Below are 23,713 nucleotides of genomic sequence, written 5' to 3'. Positions count from 1 at the left end.
TACAAGAGCCCTTCTTCATTTTGATTATTATTTCATGTTGTGTTGTGCTATTCGGTTTTTATATTTCTACGAATCATAAAAAATACTTTTTAATAATTCCTCAAATTATGATAATTTTCATTTAGATCACCATAACAACTACAGAAAAGTGGGGTGGGAGGCAGGGCCAATATGGTTGCGATGCCACTCGTTCAATTATACTATTTTATGTTCGATAAAAGAAAGAAACCCCTAAATCATTGAGCCCATATTCTTAGAGCCCTTAAATTATTAAAAATGAATGTGCACAAGGTATTTTCTACCCATAAACCAAAGCCTAAGAAATAAAATAAGTACAATTTTCGACTGATCGTATTCTATACCGGGTGGTCCATGAACATCTAAACACTTTGAATTTTAAACTTCAACAAGATATAACTTATTAGTTAACGATAGAATGTCAATAAAATAGATACTATAATTAAACGTGTGGCTTTAGCAGCAATGATGGTTTTCAGTTGGAAGAAAACTATAATTCCATTTGCTTGCACCGACGGCAAAAGGGCAGTCACATAGGCGAAACAGGACCAGATAGACGGTCTTGCAGTCCAAGGCTAGAAAGGAGTGGTTAGTGGTACAAAGTGTCTTCAATGATTCATCAATGTCTCTAATTCTTCCTGTAACTCATAGGATGCGTCAAGTAGTGCGCGAATGGAAATTTGTCGATCACGTTCAAGTATCATTTTGTCGACTTGTACATAAGCTAGGGAGCTCACGTTTGTTTTGTTACGTAACTAATGGTTTATGCTTTAATATGAATTAATTTCAAACTTCATTAATTATTGAATTAGTAAGAGTTCAGATTTCAACGGACCAACTGTTATATAGAACGGCTTAAAAATGGTCAATTTCCGTTGTTTTATTAATTCACCCCCTCAAACTTGATCAAAGTGGTTTTTTTAATCTCTCTACCCTAAAAAGGTACATATTTGGAGGGAGGAAAATATGAGGCCCAAAAACGGGACAGTCTCTGTTTTGAATACATATTTGGTATATTTCATATCAATTTAAAAATATCGTTATTCTTTATATAAAAAATGACGAATAATTAATTAATTAATTACAAGGTATTACATATGATTACCATATATATAAATGATAATAAATTTATGATTAACAAAGAACAAAAAAATATGATTAACTTTGTAGTGAAAATTTGTGTGTATTTAGAGAGGAAAGGGGAGATTCCCAATCTAAGACATTTATTACAACTGTCTTAAATAATTTTTTCTGTTTCTACTAAAGTAAAGTAAAATTCATTACTTCAATTTACAACCCATTTGTAATAAATAAAATTAATTAAATCATAATTTGGTTATGAACGTACGTTGCTAAATAAAATTAAGTAATTAAATAAAATAAAATTATATATTAGGACGGTTTTTTCTTTATCATTTTTCGAATTTCGATTACAAAAGGTGCGGAATAAGTTGTTGTCGTCACATTGGTAAGAAAATACCATCCTATGCAAAATCCGAATGTTTTACAATATTTGCCATAATACTCTTTAACGGTCAAAGTTTGAAAAAAGATTAAATACATTCTTTATTTAATCAATAAATATTAAATAAAGCAAATTTCAATTATTTTCCATTAAAAACTTTTAATAGATATTTTTATAACCCATAAAAAGTTTATATAAATCTATTTTCCTAAGTTCTTTTTAAGGAATAAGAAGAGCACAAACGTAAGGCTTGTTAAAACTCCATAGGAGACTTTAAATAACCACTTGGGTACTTAGTGGAGGGCTAAGAACCTAAAACTATGTAGGCCTGAATAATATGGCATAAATGACATCATAGTAAACAGGTGAACAAATTAACAAAACACAAAAAGGATCAACCTTTTTGATCTTTGAAAATAGGTTATTTTCGAAAAATAAATGAATATTTTTTTTCTATATTAAATTCTTTCAAGAAGGCCTAAAAATGAAGACATTTTGCATAGAATAGAAATAGCAATCTTTTTACGAGATTACAGCAACTTTTGCACACTAACCGTAATTGAAATGTGAAAAACAAAAATGAAAAAATGAAAAACAAAAGCACCACCCTATGTCATATTAATTATGAGAACAAAGAAATCTTTGACGTTGTTGCAGGCTATAAATTGAAAAATAATGTGTGTTTCTTTAAAAAAATATATTAAACAAATAAAAAACAACAACTGTCAATTCCTTTTACTTGGATGGTTATTATGAATGAGTTGAGGAGGAGGATTGGTGCTGGTGGGCCCCAAGGTGCAATTTTCTTCAAAAAATCCTTTGTGACTTTCTCTAGGTGGTTGCAATGGTAAAAAGTATCCCGGAGGTGACCCCAATGAATCCGTATTATGCATTAAGTGTCTTTGAACATCCAATAAAGGAGCTCCATTGATAAATCTCAGTCCTCCTGGTGATAATTCAGAAACATTGAGTGGAGGAGGAAGAATGAGGCCGGGTCCTAACTGAAATTAATTATAACACATGTAAAAAGACCTAATATAAGACGCAATAACATTTGTGGGCTTCAGGGACTTAATGGTTATTCCTATTTTTGATGCATCCACATAAAATAATCTCCAACTAAAGGCAAGAAAAGGATACATTCCTTTTCATTTTTTAAATTCAAATCTGAGTTGGATTCGTGTTTTTATAGTAGTTGCTTCAAATCAGTCACATCAAACATATGGCATTTACAAAGAATGCTTCTATAAAAAAGTACAAACTACTACAGATATGATTAATCTTCTTAATTCGAATATGTGTAGTTTTGATCCTTCGCAATCGTGTCAAGTTTTTCAAATTGTCGATCTTAGTAAAGTCGAGTTTTTTTCAAGTTCGAGTAATATTTGAATACAACGCAAGGGACAAATTTTCCGGTCAAATTAATCGGATTTTAATAAATTTTTTATTCATGTGATTACGTCATCTATAAGCTTTTTTTATGAATCGGCCATCAAATGAATGACCGAAGACAAAAAGGCGTAATTTGTCCGACTTGCTTGACGCATATATAACCAAAAAAGACATCACTGTCATGGTCAAGATGGATGTCAGGCCCTTCCGCAATATCCAGAATCCCAAGAACATTAGCAAAGGGACATATAGAGTTCCAGAAAGAGGAATTCTACCTCTAAAACTTTGCTGATTTCTGGCAAAAGGACATGCGACCTCCGTCATTCTCCGACTAGAACCCCCTTGATTATTTTTGTGAAGCGCCATCGAGGGCATTACAAATGCAGCCCTGCACCAATATGTGGATGAACTGAAGTCCTTCATATCTACGGCCTGGGCCAAACTAACTGAAGAGAAAATTTTCAAGGCCTGTAGGAACTTCAGGCACCGTATTGAGGCTGTCATTGCTTGTTATGAAGACCATATCGAATAAGATGCAGCCTCAGTGATTAACCAACAATATGTATATATTAATATTCCTTTAGTTGGTCCGATAGAGATGCAACTGATTAATTATAAGTAAATATTATAGTATTACATTTACTGCATCTGACCTAGGAATTTTCTTTGAAATCTATATACATGAAGCATATTTTCTAAGGGGCCCGTGCCAAATTAGTCAAAAAAATGTTTTTGCTGATCGGAAAAGTTTACTTCCGCAGCCTGTACATACAGTTTATTTCAGGGAAAATGATATAAAGCTCTTTAAACATAAATTATTACATTGATAGGGTAATTAATTAAACAATGGCTATTTACTAAATTGCTAAAAAGATGCAGAAACTTCAAAGGTCATTTGTGTATCAAATTAGCTCCAATTGAAGTTGACACTTTTCTAAAAATTACTGGCCTGAAATATTATTTGAAAACTCGAATGATCGAAATATTTGAGTGATGATAGATTAATCTCATCTGTAGTTGTTTCAACATTTTTACTGAATCCTTCATTATAAATTACATTGTCACATTTTTCCCGGAAGATTTTTTCTTTGTTATAATTCGCGCCAAGTTTTTAGAATGCCTTATTGAGGTAGTACTTTATTGTTGAGCTTGCATTTTATCAACAAAATGAAAAAATATTTTTCGTTGCCTGAAATTTACGTTTACTCGAAATTAACTCAACTCAATATTCAAATTCGATAACTGTAATTCAAATCCAAAAATATAAAATTTGTGCCAGGGGAGGTGTACTCAAAAACTACTTAGTCACGGTAATGATATATGAAATATTCGCAATCTTACCAAATGTTCAATTCTATTGTTACTCTTGGCCATATCCAGTTTATGCTGCTCCGGTCGTTGTTGTTGTTCTACATCAAAGGGTAGGCCGCAGTGAAGGGGCACGGAAAACTGTTGTGACGACGGTTGGTTGGGCGATTTATGTGGAGTTCCTCTTATACCACCGCTAGCCATCATCAGATGGTTATCGTTGGTGACGTTGTTAGTGTTATTATGCAACGAAGACGAAATACTCGTTCGTGCGTCCACTGAAGATAGATGGGTTGGAGGTAATCCACGAAAAATTGTATCAATTCCCAAGGGTTGTGATTGATTATCCGGTTGACCTATGAAGCCAGGTGGTGGATGATGGCCGGAACCACCTATCACCGTCGGAGATTCGAATCTTTTTTCCAAGTCTTCAGCACGGATAGCTCCGTGAACAAACCTATGGAATCCAGAGGATTCTTGTGGTTCGTCCATATTTGTGTTAAGGTTCATTGATTTTCGAAGGAGGTTCATTAGGTCCACTGATCTATCGGAGTTGTCTTCTTCATTTAATATCGCGGGTTGTTGCAGTAGGTAGGGAAGAGGGGAGGAGGGGGCCTGCTCAGTATCATTGCCACCAATCCCCGTTCTCATGATGATCTTAGTGGCATAGTCTGAAATATTTTTGGAATACCTTAAATCTAAACCAAGGAGTACTCTATACATAGAAAATTGCACTCTTTTTTCACTCCCCCGCTCCCCCTCCAGTTACTTAAAGGACCTAGCACATCGTTATCTTTATTGTATCACGCAACCTTTCAACCAAAAAGAGACTAGACAAAAAAAAACCCAAAGTAATTTTTTCGACAGGGCAGATTATCATTCTGATATTATTTATGAACAATTTTTAAAATGAATACATATAGGTATGTTTAAAAAGGGGGCTCATTTTGTCAACAGATACTATATAGATGTGACCAAGGTTAATAGAAATACAAGGTTATACCATAACGCTTTTTAATAGTGACGTCAAAGAGTATATACTGTTGCTATTGATCATATAATTTCTAGTAATATATGCTGTTAATATACAGTTGTTAGACTCTATGACGTCAAAAAGAGTCTGTTTTGCCCGGCAGTTGGTACGGTACATCAAATTGAAAATTCTAACAAGCTCGATGGTCTAACCTTGTATTTCTATTAACCTTGGATGTGACCAGCTTTTAATAACGAGTCCTGCCATATTCAGGTTGAGGTAATAAACTTTTCAGACCAACGAGGGATCAACCAAAAATTGTATTCCTGTTCTTTTGGAAACGGAGCATATGACGTATTGAATAACTTATAACTTTGTGTATTTACCAAAAAGAATAAATTATGAAATAGCCATGACGTATCAAGGGAGTAGAGGTAATTGACAGCTGACAGCAAAATACATGGTGTATTTTTGTGTTGGCGAGGTAACGCCGCGCTTGGAGAAGAGCGGGGTTCCCAAATTCAGCCACAAATAAAAAAGTATACATATAACCTTTCGAAATGGCAGGTAGACATAGTCCAAATATGTTTTTTTGATAAAAAATCAAGAAATTTACAGTTTGAGTAAATTAATGTTCGTTTTCACAATTTAAAAAAAAACAAATAAAATCGAATATGGTTAAGTATAACTTTTGTTTAATAACTTAATTTTTTGAAATCAACGATAAAACTATACATCGGTGAAATCAAAAGTTGCAAATATACTTTAAACTGAAATTTTATTCTTCCATGATTTATTTTCATGTCTCCGAATTGGAAAAGAAATGAGCAATTTTAAATAAAAATTTCGGGTCGTTTAGACTTTCATCTATTCTTCATCATTTTGTTCCGTTATACTTTTCATTTGATAACTTTTCTACCAAGGGGGAATTCAAAAACCACGTAGTAAATTATGAGGAAAGGGGATCCGGCCTAAAACCACATATATCTTTGTTGAGTAGGGTGAGCTTGAAACAAGGTAGAGTTGAAAAATGTACCAAAATGACATAAATGAGATCATGGGGAGTATGAAGTAAGAATTTTAATAGTATGCTCTCTAAAAAAATAGGAAAATTGAGTAAAATACTTTGTAAAAAGACAAAAGAAGGCCGTAGCATTATCTAAAACAAGATAAGTTTAAAAAATGACATTATTTTCTTTAAAAAAAAGTAAATAAATGAAATATTGAACAACTTTTAAAAAAGTCCATAGGGAGGCCTAGCCTTATCTTTAAAAGAAAGGCCAGTTTAAAAAATAAAATGACATTATTTTCAATATATAACGTCATTAAATGAAATATGGAACAACTTTAAAAAAGTCCATAGGAAGACCTTAGCCTTATCTTTAAAAAAAAGGCTAGTTTAAAAAATGAAATGAAATTATTTTCAATAAAAACGTCAAAAAAAAAAATATATATATATATTTTTGAAAGGAATTAAAACACATGGTTCTTAGGAGAGGACAAACGAGTCTACGTGGAGGGAGGGTTCGAATTATAATACAAGAAACCTGTAAGTGAAGGCTCAAGTGTGCCCTCTACAAATGTGTTAGAAAAACTGAGAAATGACTACAATGACATAACCTAAGCGCATTAGGTCATTTTACAACAATTTCCCATATTTTTATGAAAAAACAATTTATTATATGAAAATAGTCAAATGTATACCTATACCTTAAAAAGAGGCCTGTGATAAGTTTGATATTAGAATTAAATAATTTCATAAAAACAATGATTTATTAATTTCAAAGGTCTTACTTTTAAATATAGGCATACAGGGCAGGGCAGCGAAACGTGGACTGTTAATTTTTCCATTACTATGTAAAGTTTTAGTGATTATTTTTTGATATTCTGTTTCCACCGTCCTTTTGACATAAACAAATTATACTAATTATTTTGTCATTTCATTATCATGAGATGACTAACAAGCAAAAATGCAGTACATTTCAGATCTCTTAGATGCTTGAGTTGATGTGATGAAGGTTAAGGAAATTGTTAAGTGTTCTAGAAGCCTGGTTTTTAAGTTGGCCAGGATGAAAAAAAAGGAAAAGACCTCTCCAGGATGTCCAGAAGTGGAGGGTATAACTTAGAGAGGGGTACGAAGTTCTTGTTAAGTTTGGAGAAGAATATAAAGGAGGATCACACTAAGTCGATGAATCGCTACTCCAACAAAATTATTTGTGGCTCCTTGGACTATCAGGAGGGCTATAAAGCACAACATGGGATTAGTTTCTTTCACAAAGACCCACATAACCTTCTGACAGAATGCATAAAGGCGAGGAGGCTTAAGAGGTAAAAGAAAAATTGTGAAAATTTTTTCGGATAACAAGATTTTCACACTTGATCAATTCCACAACCGCTGGCTATCGGAAACAAGGGGTTTACCACACCAAATATCAGTCCCGAACAATGGTCTTCCGCGTTGTGGCTTCTGATGGGAAATAAGATGCATCCGTTCTTTTTCAAGGCTGGACTGAAAATCGGCCAGGATGCTAACTATAAGGTGCTTAGGGACTCCATGGCCGGAAGACCAACGACCCGGAGGATAACTACGTGAGGCCTTAGGACGGTTACCCCTCTCACACTTCCGCCAAGTGGCAAAAGTTGTCAGCAGATAACATGCAGCCTCGATTCTGGTACAAAGAGATTCTTCACCAGATTTGAACCCACTTGACTTTTCTATATAGGGCACTTTGGAGAGGGAAACCAACAGGACCTCACATCCAAATGTGGACTCACTGAAGTCCTCCATAGTGGCTCCAAAGGACAACTTGTCAGATGAGTTTGTCATCAACTCCTGCATGGCCTTCAGGCGACGTGTAAAGGCTGTGATTGTTAATGAAGGTGGCCATATTGAGTGAAAAAAGTTTTGAGAAAAACCTTATTTACATGGTTTGTTAATATTATTTTTTCACCCTATTCTTCAAGATATAAAATTATTGATGTATTTCTAAATCTGTCACTCGAGTCCACGTTTTGCTGCCCTACCCTGTATGTGACTATTTAAATCTTTTGTATACCAAGGTTAATAGAAATAAAAGGTTGGACCATCATGTAATCGGGCTTACTAGAATTTTCAATCTGAAGTAATGCACCGACTACTGGACAAGACAGGCAGATTTTGACAAGCACGCAACCACTCATAGTCTATGACGTCACTATTCCCAGAATTTTCAATTTGATGTAACGTACCGACTGCTAGGAAAGAAAAAAATATTTTGACAAAACACCCAACCCCTCATCTACTATGACGTCAATATTAAAAGCGTGGTGGAAGTCAAACATCAGTCGTATACGCGTTATGGTATAAACTTGTATTTCTATTAACCTTGATATATACTTGTTTTTCTGTAAAAATATGTCATATGACCTTTTGAGCTTGTGTTATGTAATTATAGTATTTTCAGAACTCTTCTGCACCATTTTTAGGGGGGGTACTTGAGCCTTCGCTTAATGGTTTCTAGTAGTATATGGGTTAAAATTACTTGAAAAAATAAATTACCCCTAATAGAAAAATAGCTATAAATTGGATTAAAAAAAAAGAGTGCACCTTCATTATATAGAGTATCCTCTTTGTCCACATACACATTTTTGTACAACTTATTCATAATAATACCCCGAGATGATAGCAAACGATCTATTGGATATACATAAGAACAGAAAAAAAATCTCATTTCTGTTGTTTTATTGGGAAAGCAATAATACATTTATAACCTAACAATAAATAAATATGTATATTATTTATTTCAACAACTCTATTGGGCCATGCTCATAATAGAATGCGATAGACTCCAACTCATAATCGTGAAGAAAAACAGGGATTTTTTTTTCTTCTTCTCAGGTCTTTTTCTTTGTCTCCTCTCTTCAAGATTTTTAATAACATTCTTCTCTTCCATTGCTTTACTCCTCCTATTCCTATTTAAAATAAATACAACACGTCATGATAATATAAGAATTAACTTAATACAAAGTGTGTTCAAAAAGTAAGGTGACTTTTCAAATTTCGCGGGCAACGTACATTCTAATTTTTTTTTATGTTAGAGTACACTCGCTTGGAACATATATTTACTGTTTCAGCTATATAATAGGTTTAGTTTGTTTGTGAGAGGCATAACGGTTAGAAGTATTTTGGGTGTTTGGCGATTTTATTTGCTATTGAAAAACATGGATTTGCATCAAATTTGGTGTAAAAAATGAAAGTCCAAAACACATGAAATGTTGACAATGGTAAACAGTGAAACTATTTTGAGTAAAAAAAAAATGTTTAGAAGCGGTACAAACTCTTCCAAGATGAACAAGAAGATGACAATGACACAATAAAAATTGTCAAAGTTTTGATCACTATTTTTTTTTCGACTACCGTGGCGTAGTGGATGAGGAGTTCTTACCATATGGCCGTACGATCAATAAAGAAGCAATACCAACAAAACGTCCGGAATTGTGGAAAAACAGTTCATAGGTTTTGTATCCAGATAATACCCCTGCTCAAACTTATTTGGTTTTGAGAATTTTTTTGGCAAAAAAACAACACCACAGTCATGACTCAGCCACGATATTCACCGGATTTAGCCCCATGAGAGTTTTTCTTGTTCCCAAAACTGTAGAGACCTATGAAAGTACGTGGATTTGCAACGCTTGAGGAGGTAAAGACTGCATCCCTGGAAGAGCTCAAGGCTATACCGAAAAGTGCTTAGGAGAAGTACTTCGAGGATTGGAAAAATCATTGGGACAAGTGTATTATATTTCGAGGGGACAACATAAAGTTTGATGAATAAATAAACATTTTTTTCTAAAAATACAATGACACCTTACTTTTTGAACATACCTCGTACATCATATGGGTATTCATTCTACATCTAATCATCTCACAACCAATTAAAGAGGCAATTTATATCATTCTCAGTATTTGAAGACATTTAGTAAGTACTCGTGTTTAGTGTCATTTCAGTCCTAATATAGGGCTGATGAATTCTTTGCTGTACAGCCCGGCCCCACTTATTGGTCCATAAATAATGTAAAATGAATCCCTCGTGACGTCATTGAGGGTGTTTTCCCCTTTTAACTATTCATTAATATAAAGCGTTTTCACGAGATAACCAAGTTTTTTAACAATAGAACCCCCTTTTTTATTAATATTAAGGAAAATAGTGAACTATTAAATGTCAAAATGGGATCAACAAATAAAAGGACTGAACCTTCTTGTCTATAAAATTTGTATCGCCCAATTGCCTTGTATTAGTACCCGGCATTGTCCGGAGTAATAAGGCGTCGGCTAAAACAAAAACAAATCATAAATGATATAGAAGATACCAAGGTTTATAGAAATACAAGGTTAGACCATAATGTAATCGGCCTTGCTAGAATATTCAATCTGATGTATTGTACCGACTGCTGGGTAAGATAGGCAGATTTTGGCTAAACACGCAACCACTCATAGTCTATGACGTCACTATTCCTATAATTTTTCAATTTAATGTATCGCACTGACTGCTGGGTAAGAAAAAGAGATTTTGACAAAACACCCAACCATTCATCTACTATGACGTCAATATTAAAAGCATGGTGAAAGTCAAACATCAGTCGTATACGCGTTATGGTTTAACCATGTAGTTCTATTAACCTTGTAAGATAACTCCTCATGAAATCCTCAGTATTACTCACCGTTTTTTAAGAGCACACTCACACGTAACTACTCAATACAATTAAAATTATATCACTTCAAATGACGTGTTCTATCCTCAAAAATTAAATAATAATAATGTTGGGATCACTGATGAGTACTTTAACCTCTAGAGCGCTCACTAATAATAATAAAAAAATAATCATTTTAACATACCCGCGCCTATATTTAATTCAAATCTGCACATATACTGAAAATGCACATGAATTATGGTATACATAAGATACCAATAACCAAAACAAACAGAAACAGTTATCTTTGTATACGTGCACACACCTCCAATATCTCATTAATACGACTACATTATTAATTATTGCATCAAAAATATTTATATGATTTACATCAGGGAGCACTATATACAGTGCATTTTTAGTAAATATTACTTTAATTAAATTCAAATATCACTCTTTATCATTGACATCAAGTAGTATTCTATAAAAGTGTAAATACTTTTTTATTCATAAAGCCATTTGATGGAGTGTTATCAAGGTTTTTGTATATTTTATGTAGTAAAAGTATCAACTTTGGACCCCAATGACGTCAATGAACACGCTCTGTATAGAGACTTAAATAAAAACTTGCTTTTAAAATAATAAAAATACAGTTTCATTTAGCAATCCCCACTCTTGAGGTTTAAATCATTAGTGCTTTTGTTTCTGGTATGTATAAAAATAAAGTAACGTCATAACTAGTGATGGGATATATAGAGCGACACATACGGTATTACTGAATTATGACCCTTTTTAATATCCGCTGCCTGTTATATGATTTTTGGAGGAGATAATGAATTAATGGTATAAAGTAGAGAACTTTCTAGCATTAGTGCAGGATAAAAATTGTAATTATATTTAAATTCATGTATATTAATTATATTATGCATTTTAGAATCAATTTACATCAAAGATAGACAATGCTTCTTTAAGACGGAGATGTTAATAACCGTCAGAAAATCGTGTTAGAGAACGGTTTTTTCTTTTCTAATTACGAAACTTAGTTTTTACTTTATACGATTGTCCTTTTTTAGTCATAACTATGTAAAATACATTTGTATTTATATTACGCCATTTGCTTACTTTTTTGTTTCATATACCGGCAGCAGTACATAGTTTTTACAACTCACAAGCATAACAGGGAGCACTTTCGAAAGTTATTTTCATTTTCTTATTGCCTGTAAGTTGAGCAAGAACAGGTAATAAGAAAAATTAAGTAACAACATTCCTCTAAAATGTGCAGCTGTCAACTGATGTAGTTTATATTTACGTCTCTATTGATGTATTAAATTGAGGTAGAACACGGCATTACTTGGGAGTCATTAGGGGCCGACAAAAAGAAGCAAAGATAGACAAAGTTTGTGTTAATAATATAGATGTATTCCTTTTACCTTTCTTTGTTCATAGGACGCGCTGAGCTTTAGCTACACACGCTCGTTGCTACAGTGTTATTTTTTTTTAAACAGATAAATAAGCCAATCAGTTCGAACATAGTAAGTGCACAATATTTAAAAAGGATTCCTCCGCAGACAAACAGACAACTTTGTATAAATTTGTTGTATAAACATGTTAGGTTTTTGACAAATTTATTTGGGAAGGTGTCCCAACATTATTTTTAGAAAATCAATCACCTTTACACAAGTACAAGTGATAGCCGCAAAAAGGTTGAGAACCCCTGGTTTATGTTTTGACATCCAAATACACAGCATGGTTTCCTATTTTCCTTAGTATTAAAGAAAAAAGGGGCTCATATTGTTATAAAACTTGGTCGGTAAGGTCAACCCCAAAATGGCGGATATCAGATGAAAACGCTATATATTATTTTTGAGTCTATTTATTAACACATCATCACTGAGATGATGTCCAGGAATAATGAATACTTTTTGTCATTACCTTATCCTCTTCCTCTTATTTGGAGCTTTTTTATCAATATTCTCGGCATCATTTTTTTCCTCTAATTCATTTTTGCTAATAACTAGAACAGGAGATGATTTCTTTTTTTCTGTCCAAGATGATCGTTTGTTACCCAAGGGTATAATTAACAATATATTATTATCTTTACCTTTACGAGGAGGATGAGTAGGATTAATATTCTGTGATGGTGGTGCAACTGCTACTCTTGATGCTGACGTCTTCACATCCTTATGTCGAGGGGAACCTCTCCAATTATCATTACTTGATCGATCCGTGATTCTTTTATGTTCATTAATCGACTTTTTATTTGAGTTTGGAGTATTATTGTTGTTTCTCTCCTCACCATGATGATTCTTTTTGTTCCCTTTGTGCCGTTTGGTCATCATTTTACGCGGACACTCACGTACGACATGCCAAATTCCTCCACATATGTGACAACCCCGGTCAGTAGGCACTTTACCGACTCCCAAGTTTGACGCATTAAAAAAATATTTATTTGGCTGTAAGAAACAATCAAAAACTGTTCATTAACAAAAGAAATATACACAACAAAACGTCAACACAAAAGCAATCTTGAAAAAAATGATCCATTAGACAAGACATCAGAGCTCTTATTAATAATTCATCCTATTTAGAATTTATCTCAAATGTATTAGCAAGCAAGGAGTACTATAGTCTCACAGCAAATATGTCGTCGATCAGCCTCGCCAAGATATACTTTTCATTTTGAATTAGACAATTTTCACATCTTTAATAACTCTATATAGTCTAGAGCAGTTTTTTAACTGCATACAGGAGTGCCTCTAAAAAATCACCTATTCTGACATTTAACTTACAAAAATCGATCATTAGAGAAACCAATTCCTCTATCACCACGATACTTCATCATCTAAACAACTACATTCCTTTGTAGAACAGGGTAAGGGACGAAACATATTTCCACTCTTCAATGTGCATGTAAAAAGTATACAAGATTTGTAAACCTCTGTTTTTAAAAGAGCTATATGAATTTAAGTTATTATTAATATTTACATTTCGTAAATTACATTTCTTTGTTAATCATTACTTCCCGCTCAAAATAAAAAGTAAATTTACATTATCTTTTTTATAGTTGAATTTAATCATATTTTACAGAGGGACCTTAAGATTGTATACACAGTTGAAAGGTGCACTGATCGAAAAAAAAGGAGAAACACTAATTTCATCAGGCTCTCAGTAGACAACATGCTCGGAAGAAGTGATGCATGTAATATGTAAATCGAATTCAATTATTTAAGTCATATGGACTAATTGCAAAACTAAAATATCTACTTTTATGAAATCGATACAATCGAGGAATACAAAAATCCTAACTGTTTATTTTTAAAAAGATGGAAAAGTGAGATGTGCCATTAAAAAAATTCCAGAAAATAACCCTGGAGCTGATTTATAATCATTGCTAATATAGTAATCCCCAAAAAATATTAAAAATTGGGAAGCAGAATTTCAAATAATAAATAAAAATCATTTATTTCCCTTCCCATTTCTTAAAATATTAATGCATATTCACACTGGAGGGCACGCACCATTAAACACTCTGCCGACGTAAACAGCATTATTTACTTTAACCTACAAATCAAACCAATAATAACACTATGAAACAAAATTCATGTCTTGTAATGCCCATGGTCTGAAACTCATATTAATTATTGCTATTTTAGCAGTAGAACATGAAAACGACCATTAAAATCTCCAACATATATATAGGTTTTAAGAAAATCCAACAATTTATTCAATAAAAATCGGATTAGAGACATTCTTTTAAATTTCGCGAACGAATTTATGTTGTTGCTCCTATTTGTTTGTTAGTCCCCAGGATTACGGCAAAACTTAATGATCGATTTTGATCAAACTTGGTCACAGTAAGAGGCCATTAAATTTTGAAAAGTCAAAGTCAAGGTAACACAAAACGTAAAAAATGCATAATCGACCATAACTTTCGAACAAACGGAGAAAAATAATACACTTTGATTTCAGTCTGAGGTTTAGCCCTCTTTCGAGTGCCCATTCTAGTTAGGAATTGTTATCAAGAAAAAATAAAAAATATTTTGCTTTTCAATTACTAGAACGTTTTTTTATATGAATTATTAAAAACATTGATTTTCATCTATATGGGTTCTTTCCCGTCGAAATATAGCTTTAAATCGTAAGGCTCAACAGGCCAAACCTAATTGTATAGAAGGTTTTAATTATTCTTATGAGTTGTACGGCTTTAATAGCAATAATAAATGTGGGTTTTAGACCTCGGGCAAAAATGGAGTTACATAGTGCAATTAAAAGAATAAATCATCATTTTTTTAATTTTAAATCCTCCATGCTTGCTTTTGTGTTGACGGGGCAGACAAATGCATGAAATATAAGAAATGTAGATATACATACATCCATAAAATAAAACTTCTTGGACATGGGCGTTGCAAATCTCTCATATCCCTTGATAAAACACTTCTTAATGAAAAGATGCACTGTAGAAATAATTAAGATACTCAGTTTAAGTTTAAAGACTCGATCATTTTGGAATGAAAAATACATACTCCTTCTTGTAAGTCGACCTCCAAGATTCCGATTAACTTCGAATGGATCCTCAACGGCGAGGCAGTCCGTATTCCACATTTTGTCGAGCTTTTTTACAGATCTATGAGTTCGAATTGATACAACAATATTATCGTCATCGAATTGTCTCCCAAAGAAATCGAAAAAACCGATAAGGAGTTCCGCAGGGGACATGATGTTCTTGTGATGACTATTCTTCCAATACAATATAGACTGAGGATTAGAGTTAAACCATACATCGTGCCCTTCAAACATTCGGGATGGAGTTTTATTTTTCGAATCCGGCAATTCCTACATTCAGTATGTTATTATTGTCATTTTATAGAAGATGAAGAAAAATGTATAAACTACTAACCTGAAGAACAGGAATCACTGGAGGATCCAGCTGCTGAAGATAAAACAATGCTAAAATAACGCAAGTATAAGACGATAAGCTACCCCTGGATGCATCACCAAAATCACAGGATTTGATAAATCGCTTCACGTTATATCCCAAAATCTAAATTTGATAAAATACAAAAAAGTGAATTTTAGTGATATTAAACATATTATTGTTCCCTTTCAAATACAGACCTTCACCCTAAGATCAATTTCGGAGTATGTCCTAAGGAGCTTTGTGTTTTCAAATGCAAGGCAGTTATAAAAGGAAATATCGCCTTCTAGGCTTGTTGGTTGGTGCACAAACTTAATAATCGGTACTTTAGCAGAAGTAACGGCTCTTATTTGGCAAATACTATTCATTTTCTCAATGATTTTTGCGACTTTCTCAATAACATTTTTGGAATCTATGTTCTCACTTGTCTCGTGATCACTAAAAGTCAAACAAAGATCAAGATCCGAATCTTTAAATCCAAAGCCATTATCTGATGAGCCATAAACAGTCAGAACAGCAGTCGGATATCCTGACTTTCTTATGAATCTGAAAGAAAAATGTGAGTATGAGTGTAATTAGTAATCAGTGTCGGTTTTTGGGTGGGGGGGATTGATCCAGCCTCGTGCAGAGTATTTATTTTTCTTTTTTGGAGGAAAAATTGAGAAAGTATCTTCTAGAAAAATGCCATTAAAAAAAATAAGAATCGAAATTTATTTGCTAAAAGAAAAAAAGGTTTAAATTTACAAAAAGGAATGAAAGAAAAGGGTTATATTTGCTCCAAGCTCCGCTCACGCATAAACCAACTCTGAATAAGACCCTGAAGGAATTCATCTTACACGGCCATCTCCTTAATGATTAACTCTCTTTCATGTAATTGGGACATGGAAAATCTTAGAGAATCCATATTAAAGTGAAAGAATTGATCAATCTCCGCTAGATAACTTTGGGGCAGTGGACCCATGGTATTGACCTCTGGAAGAATTTCATCAGGACAAGAGTCTTGCGTATGACCTTCATTTGTACAAACAGAACAAACTATTGGCATCTTTGAGTTATTATTAAATCGTTCAACGTTCCATTCAAAGACCATATCTTCCATTTGTACAGAATCTATTAATACATTGGCTTGTTCCAAAGTAACAATTTCCGACATTGAGACTTCATCATTCAGTCCGTTATTTTCAATTTTTGAAGCTATTTGTATAGTACTGTCGTCACTGACAATTTTGAAGAGAGGACCCTTTTGCGTTTGCGGCACTCCAAAAAATAAAGAGGAGTATTGAAAGCATTTCTGAATGTACTCAAAGACTGTGGTGTTGTGAACAACACTTAGAAGATTCTTATTGCAACAGTAGGGATCTTGTATGGAGAGTCTCTTATACTTCCATTGCATGTCAGCCTTTGTAATGCAACTACTAGAGCAAATTTGTACAACAACCTCCTGGGTGTTAAAATCCACACAATAATACTTGAGAAATCCAACCCAAAGTTCCCCAGTGGATTTATAGTTAGTTGAATTCCAATTATCTAATATTTCTCTGGGAGCTGAAGATTTAAAAATATAATGCAATAATAACATCACCATGAAACTTTAATTATAATATTATATATACTTTCATAGTCATTTTCCTCGTCTTGAGACAAATGTTCTTTGATGCAAGGGACTACTCCCTCATGGATCAGATAGTGGAGTAGCAAAATAATGATGGAGTGTGAAGGAATGACTGTATACACATTATTTGTGATTCCGCATGAATAAGCCCAATAGCGTGCAACAATCCCCAAAATACGTACACGAGCATCCAAGTCCCAATAATCTCTCAAAAGTAAAGACGTTTTAAGAGAACTTTTATTCTTTAAAAGAATTCGGCATGGAATATGATTCTCTGACATCGTAAATGTGATTTGAGGATATTTCTGTTTAAAATCTTGGGCTAAATGAAGATAAAAGGATTCTTCCTGCTTCAAAGCTAGGGTATCGTAGATGGAATTGAGTGCATCCTTGACTGAGTGAGACTCTTTTACTTGCAGACTAAAATCCATATTAGATACATTCTTAAGCGCAAAATGTGAGAGGGAGGATCCATTGAGTTGCAGGGCAATGTTCGGGACTGAGGAAGTGATGTCTTCAATGATTCGCTCCCCTAGCTCTTCTCGAACCTTAAATGAGGATTCCGTCTCGCGTTCTTCATCATGGATTTTGAGCAGGAATTTGGAGAGAGGGGTCGAGTTCCAGGATTCCGCGAAGGGAACGTATTTAATAGTGTTGAAGACTAATTCTTCCACCAGGCGGTTCTCGCGTTTCTTGTGCTGTTCCACATGTTTCGTCACATGGTTCATATCCGTGAGGAGATAATTACATGCCTTGCATTTGAACTTTGCGTAAGGATATCGCGGAATCTTCTATAATAATAACAATAATAAGAAACAAAGAAATCCGCCTTTACATATTAATTAAATATAAACATCCTCAATCCTCACCTTATCCAAAATCATGATGGAATTCACTTGCAAAAACCGTAGTTCCTCATAATCCCGCAAATTCGCCCACTTCTCAGGTCTACGCATCTCCATTAATAGCTAGTCTCTGATGATGGAAATCATCTGATAAAGAAAATTTATTTAATAAATATAATTATAGAACGTAGTCGTCCTTATAGAAGAATAATAGAAAATGACATACGAAATCAACAACATAATAAATGAAGAGGGAGAGAGTAAAAGAAAAATAGAAAAGAAAATTATAAGGAAGAAGAACAGAGTCCAGGGTTACCAGGTGACATCCAAAAGGTGGGCAAAGCCGGAAGAGATTGTTAAATACCCTACATTATTGGTACGTAGAGAACCAGAATAGAGCATTTCTCCTCACATCGTAAATTGAGTCATGATTGAAGGGGACGGCATTTTGGGGGCTCAAAGTTGATATTTTTAAAACATAAAATGAACTAATTTCCAATCATTCTTGATGAAACTTCATCAAATGGCTGTAAGAACTTAAAAAAAGTGAATACTACTTGATGTCTATGATAAGCAGGGATATTTGAACTAAATCAAAGTAATATATACTAAAAACGGCTAAATTTGTAGATTTTTTAATGATCAATTAGGTACGAAAAATAAGCATAGCTAGAGGAAAGTATCTTATTCTTTCGATTGTAATACTTAATTTTGCATACACAACACGGAAATAACTCTGTTTAACATATTTATAATACATTTTAGGGTCACATATATAATATAACAAGACACTTGAAGTATATAAATTTTATTAGTAGTAAGGCTTAAGTCCTTCTATTCGTTGGTCCCATTTTGACATCCAATAGCTCACTATTTTCCTTAATATCAATTAAAAAGGGGGCTTCTTTGTCATAAAAGTTGGTTGTTTAGGCCTCAAAATGGACGACATCCAAATTGTGACGTTACGCGAAAACGCTGTATCGAGCGTTTTTATGTGATGTCAGCTATTTTAGGGACCTAAACATATAAATACTGTAACCTTTTTTCATATTTCCATGTTGTAGATAAAAATTAAATATTACACTAGAAAGAATAAGATACTTTTCTCTAACTATCCTACTTTTCTCTTAAATAATCGATCTAAAAATAATAATCATCATACAAACATATGCTTATTTTAGGATTTTCAGTACATATTACTTTGATTTAATTCAAATATCACTGTTTATCATTGTCATCAAATAGTATTCAACGCAGGGGTTAAGTCTTTTTTCATTCTTAAAGCCATTTAATGGAGTTTGAGGAAGATATATCATCGAAAATATTTACGTTTGAAGTAATAAAAATATCAGCTTTGAGCCCCCAAGATGGCGTCCTTTCAATTATGATACAATTTATGACGTCTGTGAAAATGCTCTATTGCCTAGTTTGATTATATATCTTCCCCAATATGCATTAAAAATATTTTTATTACATTGTTATACAATAGTATTTCTACATTGTAGATAAAAATGACTATTACAATAGAAAAAAATAGATCTTATTATCAAATTATCCTAGTTTTCTTGTCCCTAATTGATAAAAAATGTTACAAATGTAGACATCTTAATGGATTTTTAGTATATGTTACTTTGATAATATTGAAATGTCAGTATTTATCATTGTCATGAAGGTGTATTCAAATCAGGGATGAAGCCTTGATATTATTTATATAGCAGTTTGATAAAGTTTCATGAAGATTTATAGGGAATTTGTTCATTTTGTGTAATAAAAATATCAACTTTGAGCCCCAAAATGACGTCTCTTCAATAAAGATGCAATTTATGACCTCAAAGAAAGGGTTCTTTAATTTTAACTAAAATTTAGTCTATTAATTATCTTATTGATATTTGAGGGCTATCCAACATTTTGTCCAAATATACTCTACATTCGATTCCAGTATTAATACTTCTTCTATGTTTATATGTGGACTATTAATTGATGGAGGTTTTAGTCTTTTCCCCCCTTTTTAATCTGTCAGGAAAGTTTGGATGTTTACTCGACTAGAAGTGTAAAATGTGAGAGATGTTTATAAATAAACATTAATAGCCTGCAGTAGTACCATTTGCTCTTTGAAAATTTGCCCAATAAGTTATAAGTAGTGGTGATATACTTGTATAACACTATTAATACCAGTAAACTATTTACGATCCCTATGGACATTCATTTTTTTATATTCAAAAAAACTAAAATTGCACTTCTGTATATTTAAAATATAATCAACTCTTAATTCCTTCAATCTAAAAATACATTTAATTAAGTAAATTAAGGCATTTTATCATGTGCCCATGATATATAATTTGAAGATCTAGTGAGTTGTCACAATTTCACGGAATTGAGTTCTTTTAACAAAAATCTTGCTAATTGTTGTGAAAAGTATATAAATAGTAACATTTATTCTACTTAAGAGCTATCTAGCGAGCAAAAAGTATTTGATGTATGTATGACAAAATATCACGGGATTTACTGTATCAGTGCTCCCTGATTTATATAAAAATAGGTTATAGAGTTGGAAAAAAAGGAGTATAACATAAAGAATAAAATCTTACAGGCTTTTGGTAACCCTGAACATTTGAAGAATATTAGCTACAATCAGCTGTAATAAGAGTGAGAAGGAAATAAACAAGGACATTCCCAAGAATTACTCCGATGTTGATCCCCAATTCTATTTTGTGTCCAACAAAAACTTACAATGTTAACCCCGCAACAAATCCTTAAGAGCACGCATGAATGTTTAATCAGGTTTTGAATATAATTACATTTATTTCGGAAAGGAAGTTCACTACTAAGGAATTATATAAGAATCACTGCTGCTAAGGAAAAGAAATCTCATTCTTCAGATTACCCAAGGTTAACTGAAATACAAGGCTATGCCATCATGTAATCAGGCTTTCAAGATTTTTCAATTTTATGTACGGCACCGACATCTCGGTAAGACAGACGGATTGACGTCATAAGAGTATAACAGCGGTACTGAACCCCAGATACTTAGAGACAAGGTAGGTCAGTCATCATTTTTTTAACCTTGCCATGCAGAAATGACGTCAAGGCAATAAATAAAAGCGCTCCCTCGCTTAATAAAACATAATATAGTCAGTTGTTTCTGTTCAAAAGTTCATTAGTTATATTGATATATCCAGATATTTTATATATATGACGTCACAGAATTGGGCTTGTGTATCAATAAAATTTTCATGAAAATAATATCACTGACCTACCTTGTCTCTAAGTATCTTGCTGAAACCAAGGTGAATAAATAAAGGTGAGGCAGTAAGGAAATTTTACGCCTATGTGTTTTTCATTATCAAGAGAAAAAGGACAATTTAAAGAAGTTACTGTTGGTACTCATAGCACCCAAGGTTAATAGAAATACAAGGTTAGACCATCATGTAATCGGGCTTGCTAGAATTTTCCATTTGATGTATCGTATCAACTACTGGACAAGACAGGTAGATTTTGACAAAACATGCAACCACTCATAGTCTGTGACGTCACTATTACTAGAATTTTCAATTTAATATATCATACGGGATAATTTTGGTAAGAACAGAAAAGCGTGCGAGGAGAAAAGAAGAATTACTTATGGCATCATTGATTAAATAATATACATCTTCTTCTATCAATCATAAACGTTATAATTCCCGCCTTTATTATTCAATATTAATATAATATGGGATGGTGATAGTAGATAGAGAACTGAATAAAATCCCCAAAATGACGTCGCCTTCTGTCTGGATTTATGAAAATGGAGGCCCAGGAATTTGGAAAACACTTACCGGATGAGAAACAGATGGTTTGTCGGATTTGTCGATATAAATGTGCCTTTAGTCCCCTGTCTAGAATTACACGCCACTCATTATCCTCATCTCATAACAAGAGTATGGATATTCATCTATAAAATCAATTTGACGATGAATACATCAAGTCAGACTTTAACTTTGATCTCACAACGATGCTTATTGCATGTAATATAAACTTATCCATTGCTAATCATCTACGTTCAAAAAATTTATGGAGAAATACAAGGGTAAACATATCCCTTCCTGAGGAACCATCATTAAATTAATGGAGGATATTGTTACTGATGTCATTTATAGAAATACATATAAAAATGTTTTGAGTCATCCACACCAAATGACGATCAAGTTATCAGTAAAAAGTATTTACGAATATCGAAATGGAACTCTGAATTTTGTACTATCTCACAGTAAGTATTCAATTTTTTTAAATCTAACCATAAAATATGATTCTATTTTAGCTAAACATATCAAGAATTATGATACACAACTCAGTAAAGGGCAAAAACAACTGCTTAAATGGTCACAACAACGGGGGTAGTAGCTTTGGATGGTTTGCAACTAGTTTGTCTGAGACTACTTACTTCGCTTTAAGACTTGGGTATGATAATTAGGTTTTCCAATATTACATAGTCAATAAATATTACTTTTTTATCACTAAAGGCTTAGCTATGGTTGATGGGATCCAAGAAATGGTGTTCAGAAAACTCATAAAAGGCAAAAACAACTGTTTAAATGGTCACAACAACGAGGGTAGTTACATTGGGTGTTGCATTATAATTAACAATTGTGTATATCCATCATGATAATAGTATGTTGTTATATAAGCATACCTAAATAACGGGGGGAAATCTTTTTTGATGCTCTTAATAGGGAGTAATATCGCCGGACATTACTGCATAATTAGCTTTTGCTCTAAATCTTTACGATGAATTTATTTATAAAATTTTTTTATTAGTATATTTATTGTCTAATTTTATGATTTTGACATTTACTTTATTATTAATAATTAGTTAGATCTCATCGGTAGAGATATATCTATCCACATGAAGAAGAGGGGTGATTATCTTTTTGATTAAACTCCACGTCTCGCTTGTGTATTGTAACCTAAAGTTATGACATATTTAACTGAATTCCGATGTTAAAACAAGAAAAAATTATCTGCATCAATCTATAATTTCAATATTCTGTATTTATAATTTATTATTATTAATAGTTATATGATTTTAATTGTTTAATTTTGTATATTTAACTTGAATGTTTAATGGTTTATTTTTTAGTATGTAGATTATATTTAATTAAAGCCTTCTTTTTTAAACTTTGAGCTTCAAATATATTTCTAATACTCTACTTTGTCGTTTCATTAGCTATTATTCTGAGAATAAGGTTCATAATGAATTACAATTTCATGGAGTGTGACGTTTTCAAATCTACTGTAACGGATAAAAAACGTCGAAGTCAATTATACGAAGTATATCTTCATTAAACATTTTGCTAATAAATACATTCGTTATACCCTCAAAAATCATAATAAAGCAGGCAGATGATAATCACATCAGTATTTTAAACAATGATACCATATGTCTTTTTTCCCCCCTCCTCCTTGCACGCGTTTTTCTCTACAATATTATCAACTATAATCATACCGACTGCTGGGCAAGAAAAACAGATTTTGACGTCAA

The 23,713-nt window shown here is 32.9% G+C and overlaps 1 protein-coding gene and 1 long non-coding RNA gene across 6 annotated transcripts; one reads left to right on the top strand and one right to left on the bottom strand.

Moving 5' to 3' along the window:
• Window positions 1–1,012: 1,012 nt before the first annotated feature.
• Window positions 1,013–18,533, bottom strand: LOC121116190 (terminal uridylyltransferase 4). Of its 5 annotated transcripts, XM_040710429.2 has the most exons (12): window positions 18,422–18,533; window positions 18,220–18,342; window positions 17,352–18,141; window positions 16,575–17,283; window positions 15,939–16,284; window positions 15,721–15,864; window positions 15,347–15,656; window positions 15,195–15,277; window positions 12,925–13,276; window positions 4,217–4,854; window positions 2,223–2,484; window positions 1,013–1,278 (listed from the first exon to the last, which is right to left on the bottom strand). In XM_040710429.2, the coding sequence occupies exons 2-12, from the start codon at window positions 18,310–18,312 to the stop codon at window positions 1,256–1,258; spliced, it is 3,750 nt and encodes a 1,249-aa protein (XP_040566363.1). In that variant the 5' UTR covers window positions 18,313–18,342; window positions 18,422–18,533; the 3' UTR covers window positions 1,013–1,255. The 5 variants fall into 5 exon arrangements, with proteins under 5 accessions (XP_040566363.1, XP_040566364.1, XP_040566365.1 ...); XM_040710430.2 differs by lacking the exons at window positions 1,013–1,278; window positions 2,223–2,484; window positions 4,217–4,854 and adding exons at window positions 8,831–9,107; window positions 12,756–12,864 and having other exon boundaries at window positions 18,422–18,496; XM_040710431.2 differs by lacking the exons at window positions 1,013–1,278; window positions 2,223–2,484; window positions 4,217–4,854 and adding exons at window positions 8,831–9,107; window positions 12,756–12,837 and having other exon boundaries at window positions 18,422–18,479.
• A 2,348-nt stretch (window positions 18,534–20,881) lies between these two features.
• On the top strand, window positions 20,882–23,045 carry LOC139905245 (uncharacterized). Its single transcript, XR_011779891.1, has 3 exons — window positions 20,882–22,441; window positions 22,493–22,632; window positions 22,695–23,045. It is a non-coding gene; the product is annotated as an uncharacterized lncRNA (long non-coding RNA).
• The last annotated feature ends 668 nt before the right edge of the window (window positions 23,046–23,713 follow it).

The sequence above is a fragment of the Lepeophtheirus salmonis genome, chromosome 4 (assembly GCF_016086655.4).
Source record: "Lepeophtheirus salmonis chromosome 4, UVic_Lsal_1.4, whole genome shotgun sequence".
Taxonomy (NCBI): domain Eukaryota; kingdom Metazoa; phylum Arthropoda; class Copepoda; order Siphonostomatoida; family Caligidae; genus Lepeophtheirus; species Lepeophtheirus salmonis.
This window is presented reverse-complemented; position numbering and strand designations above follow the sequence as displayed.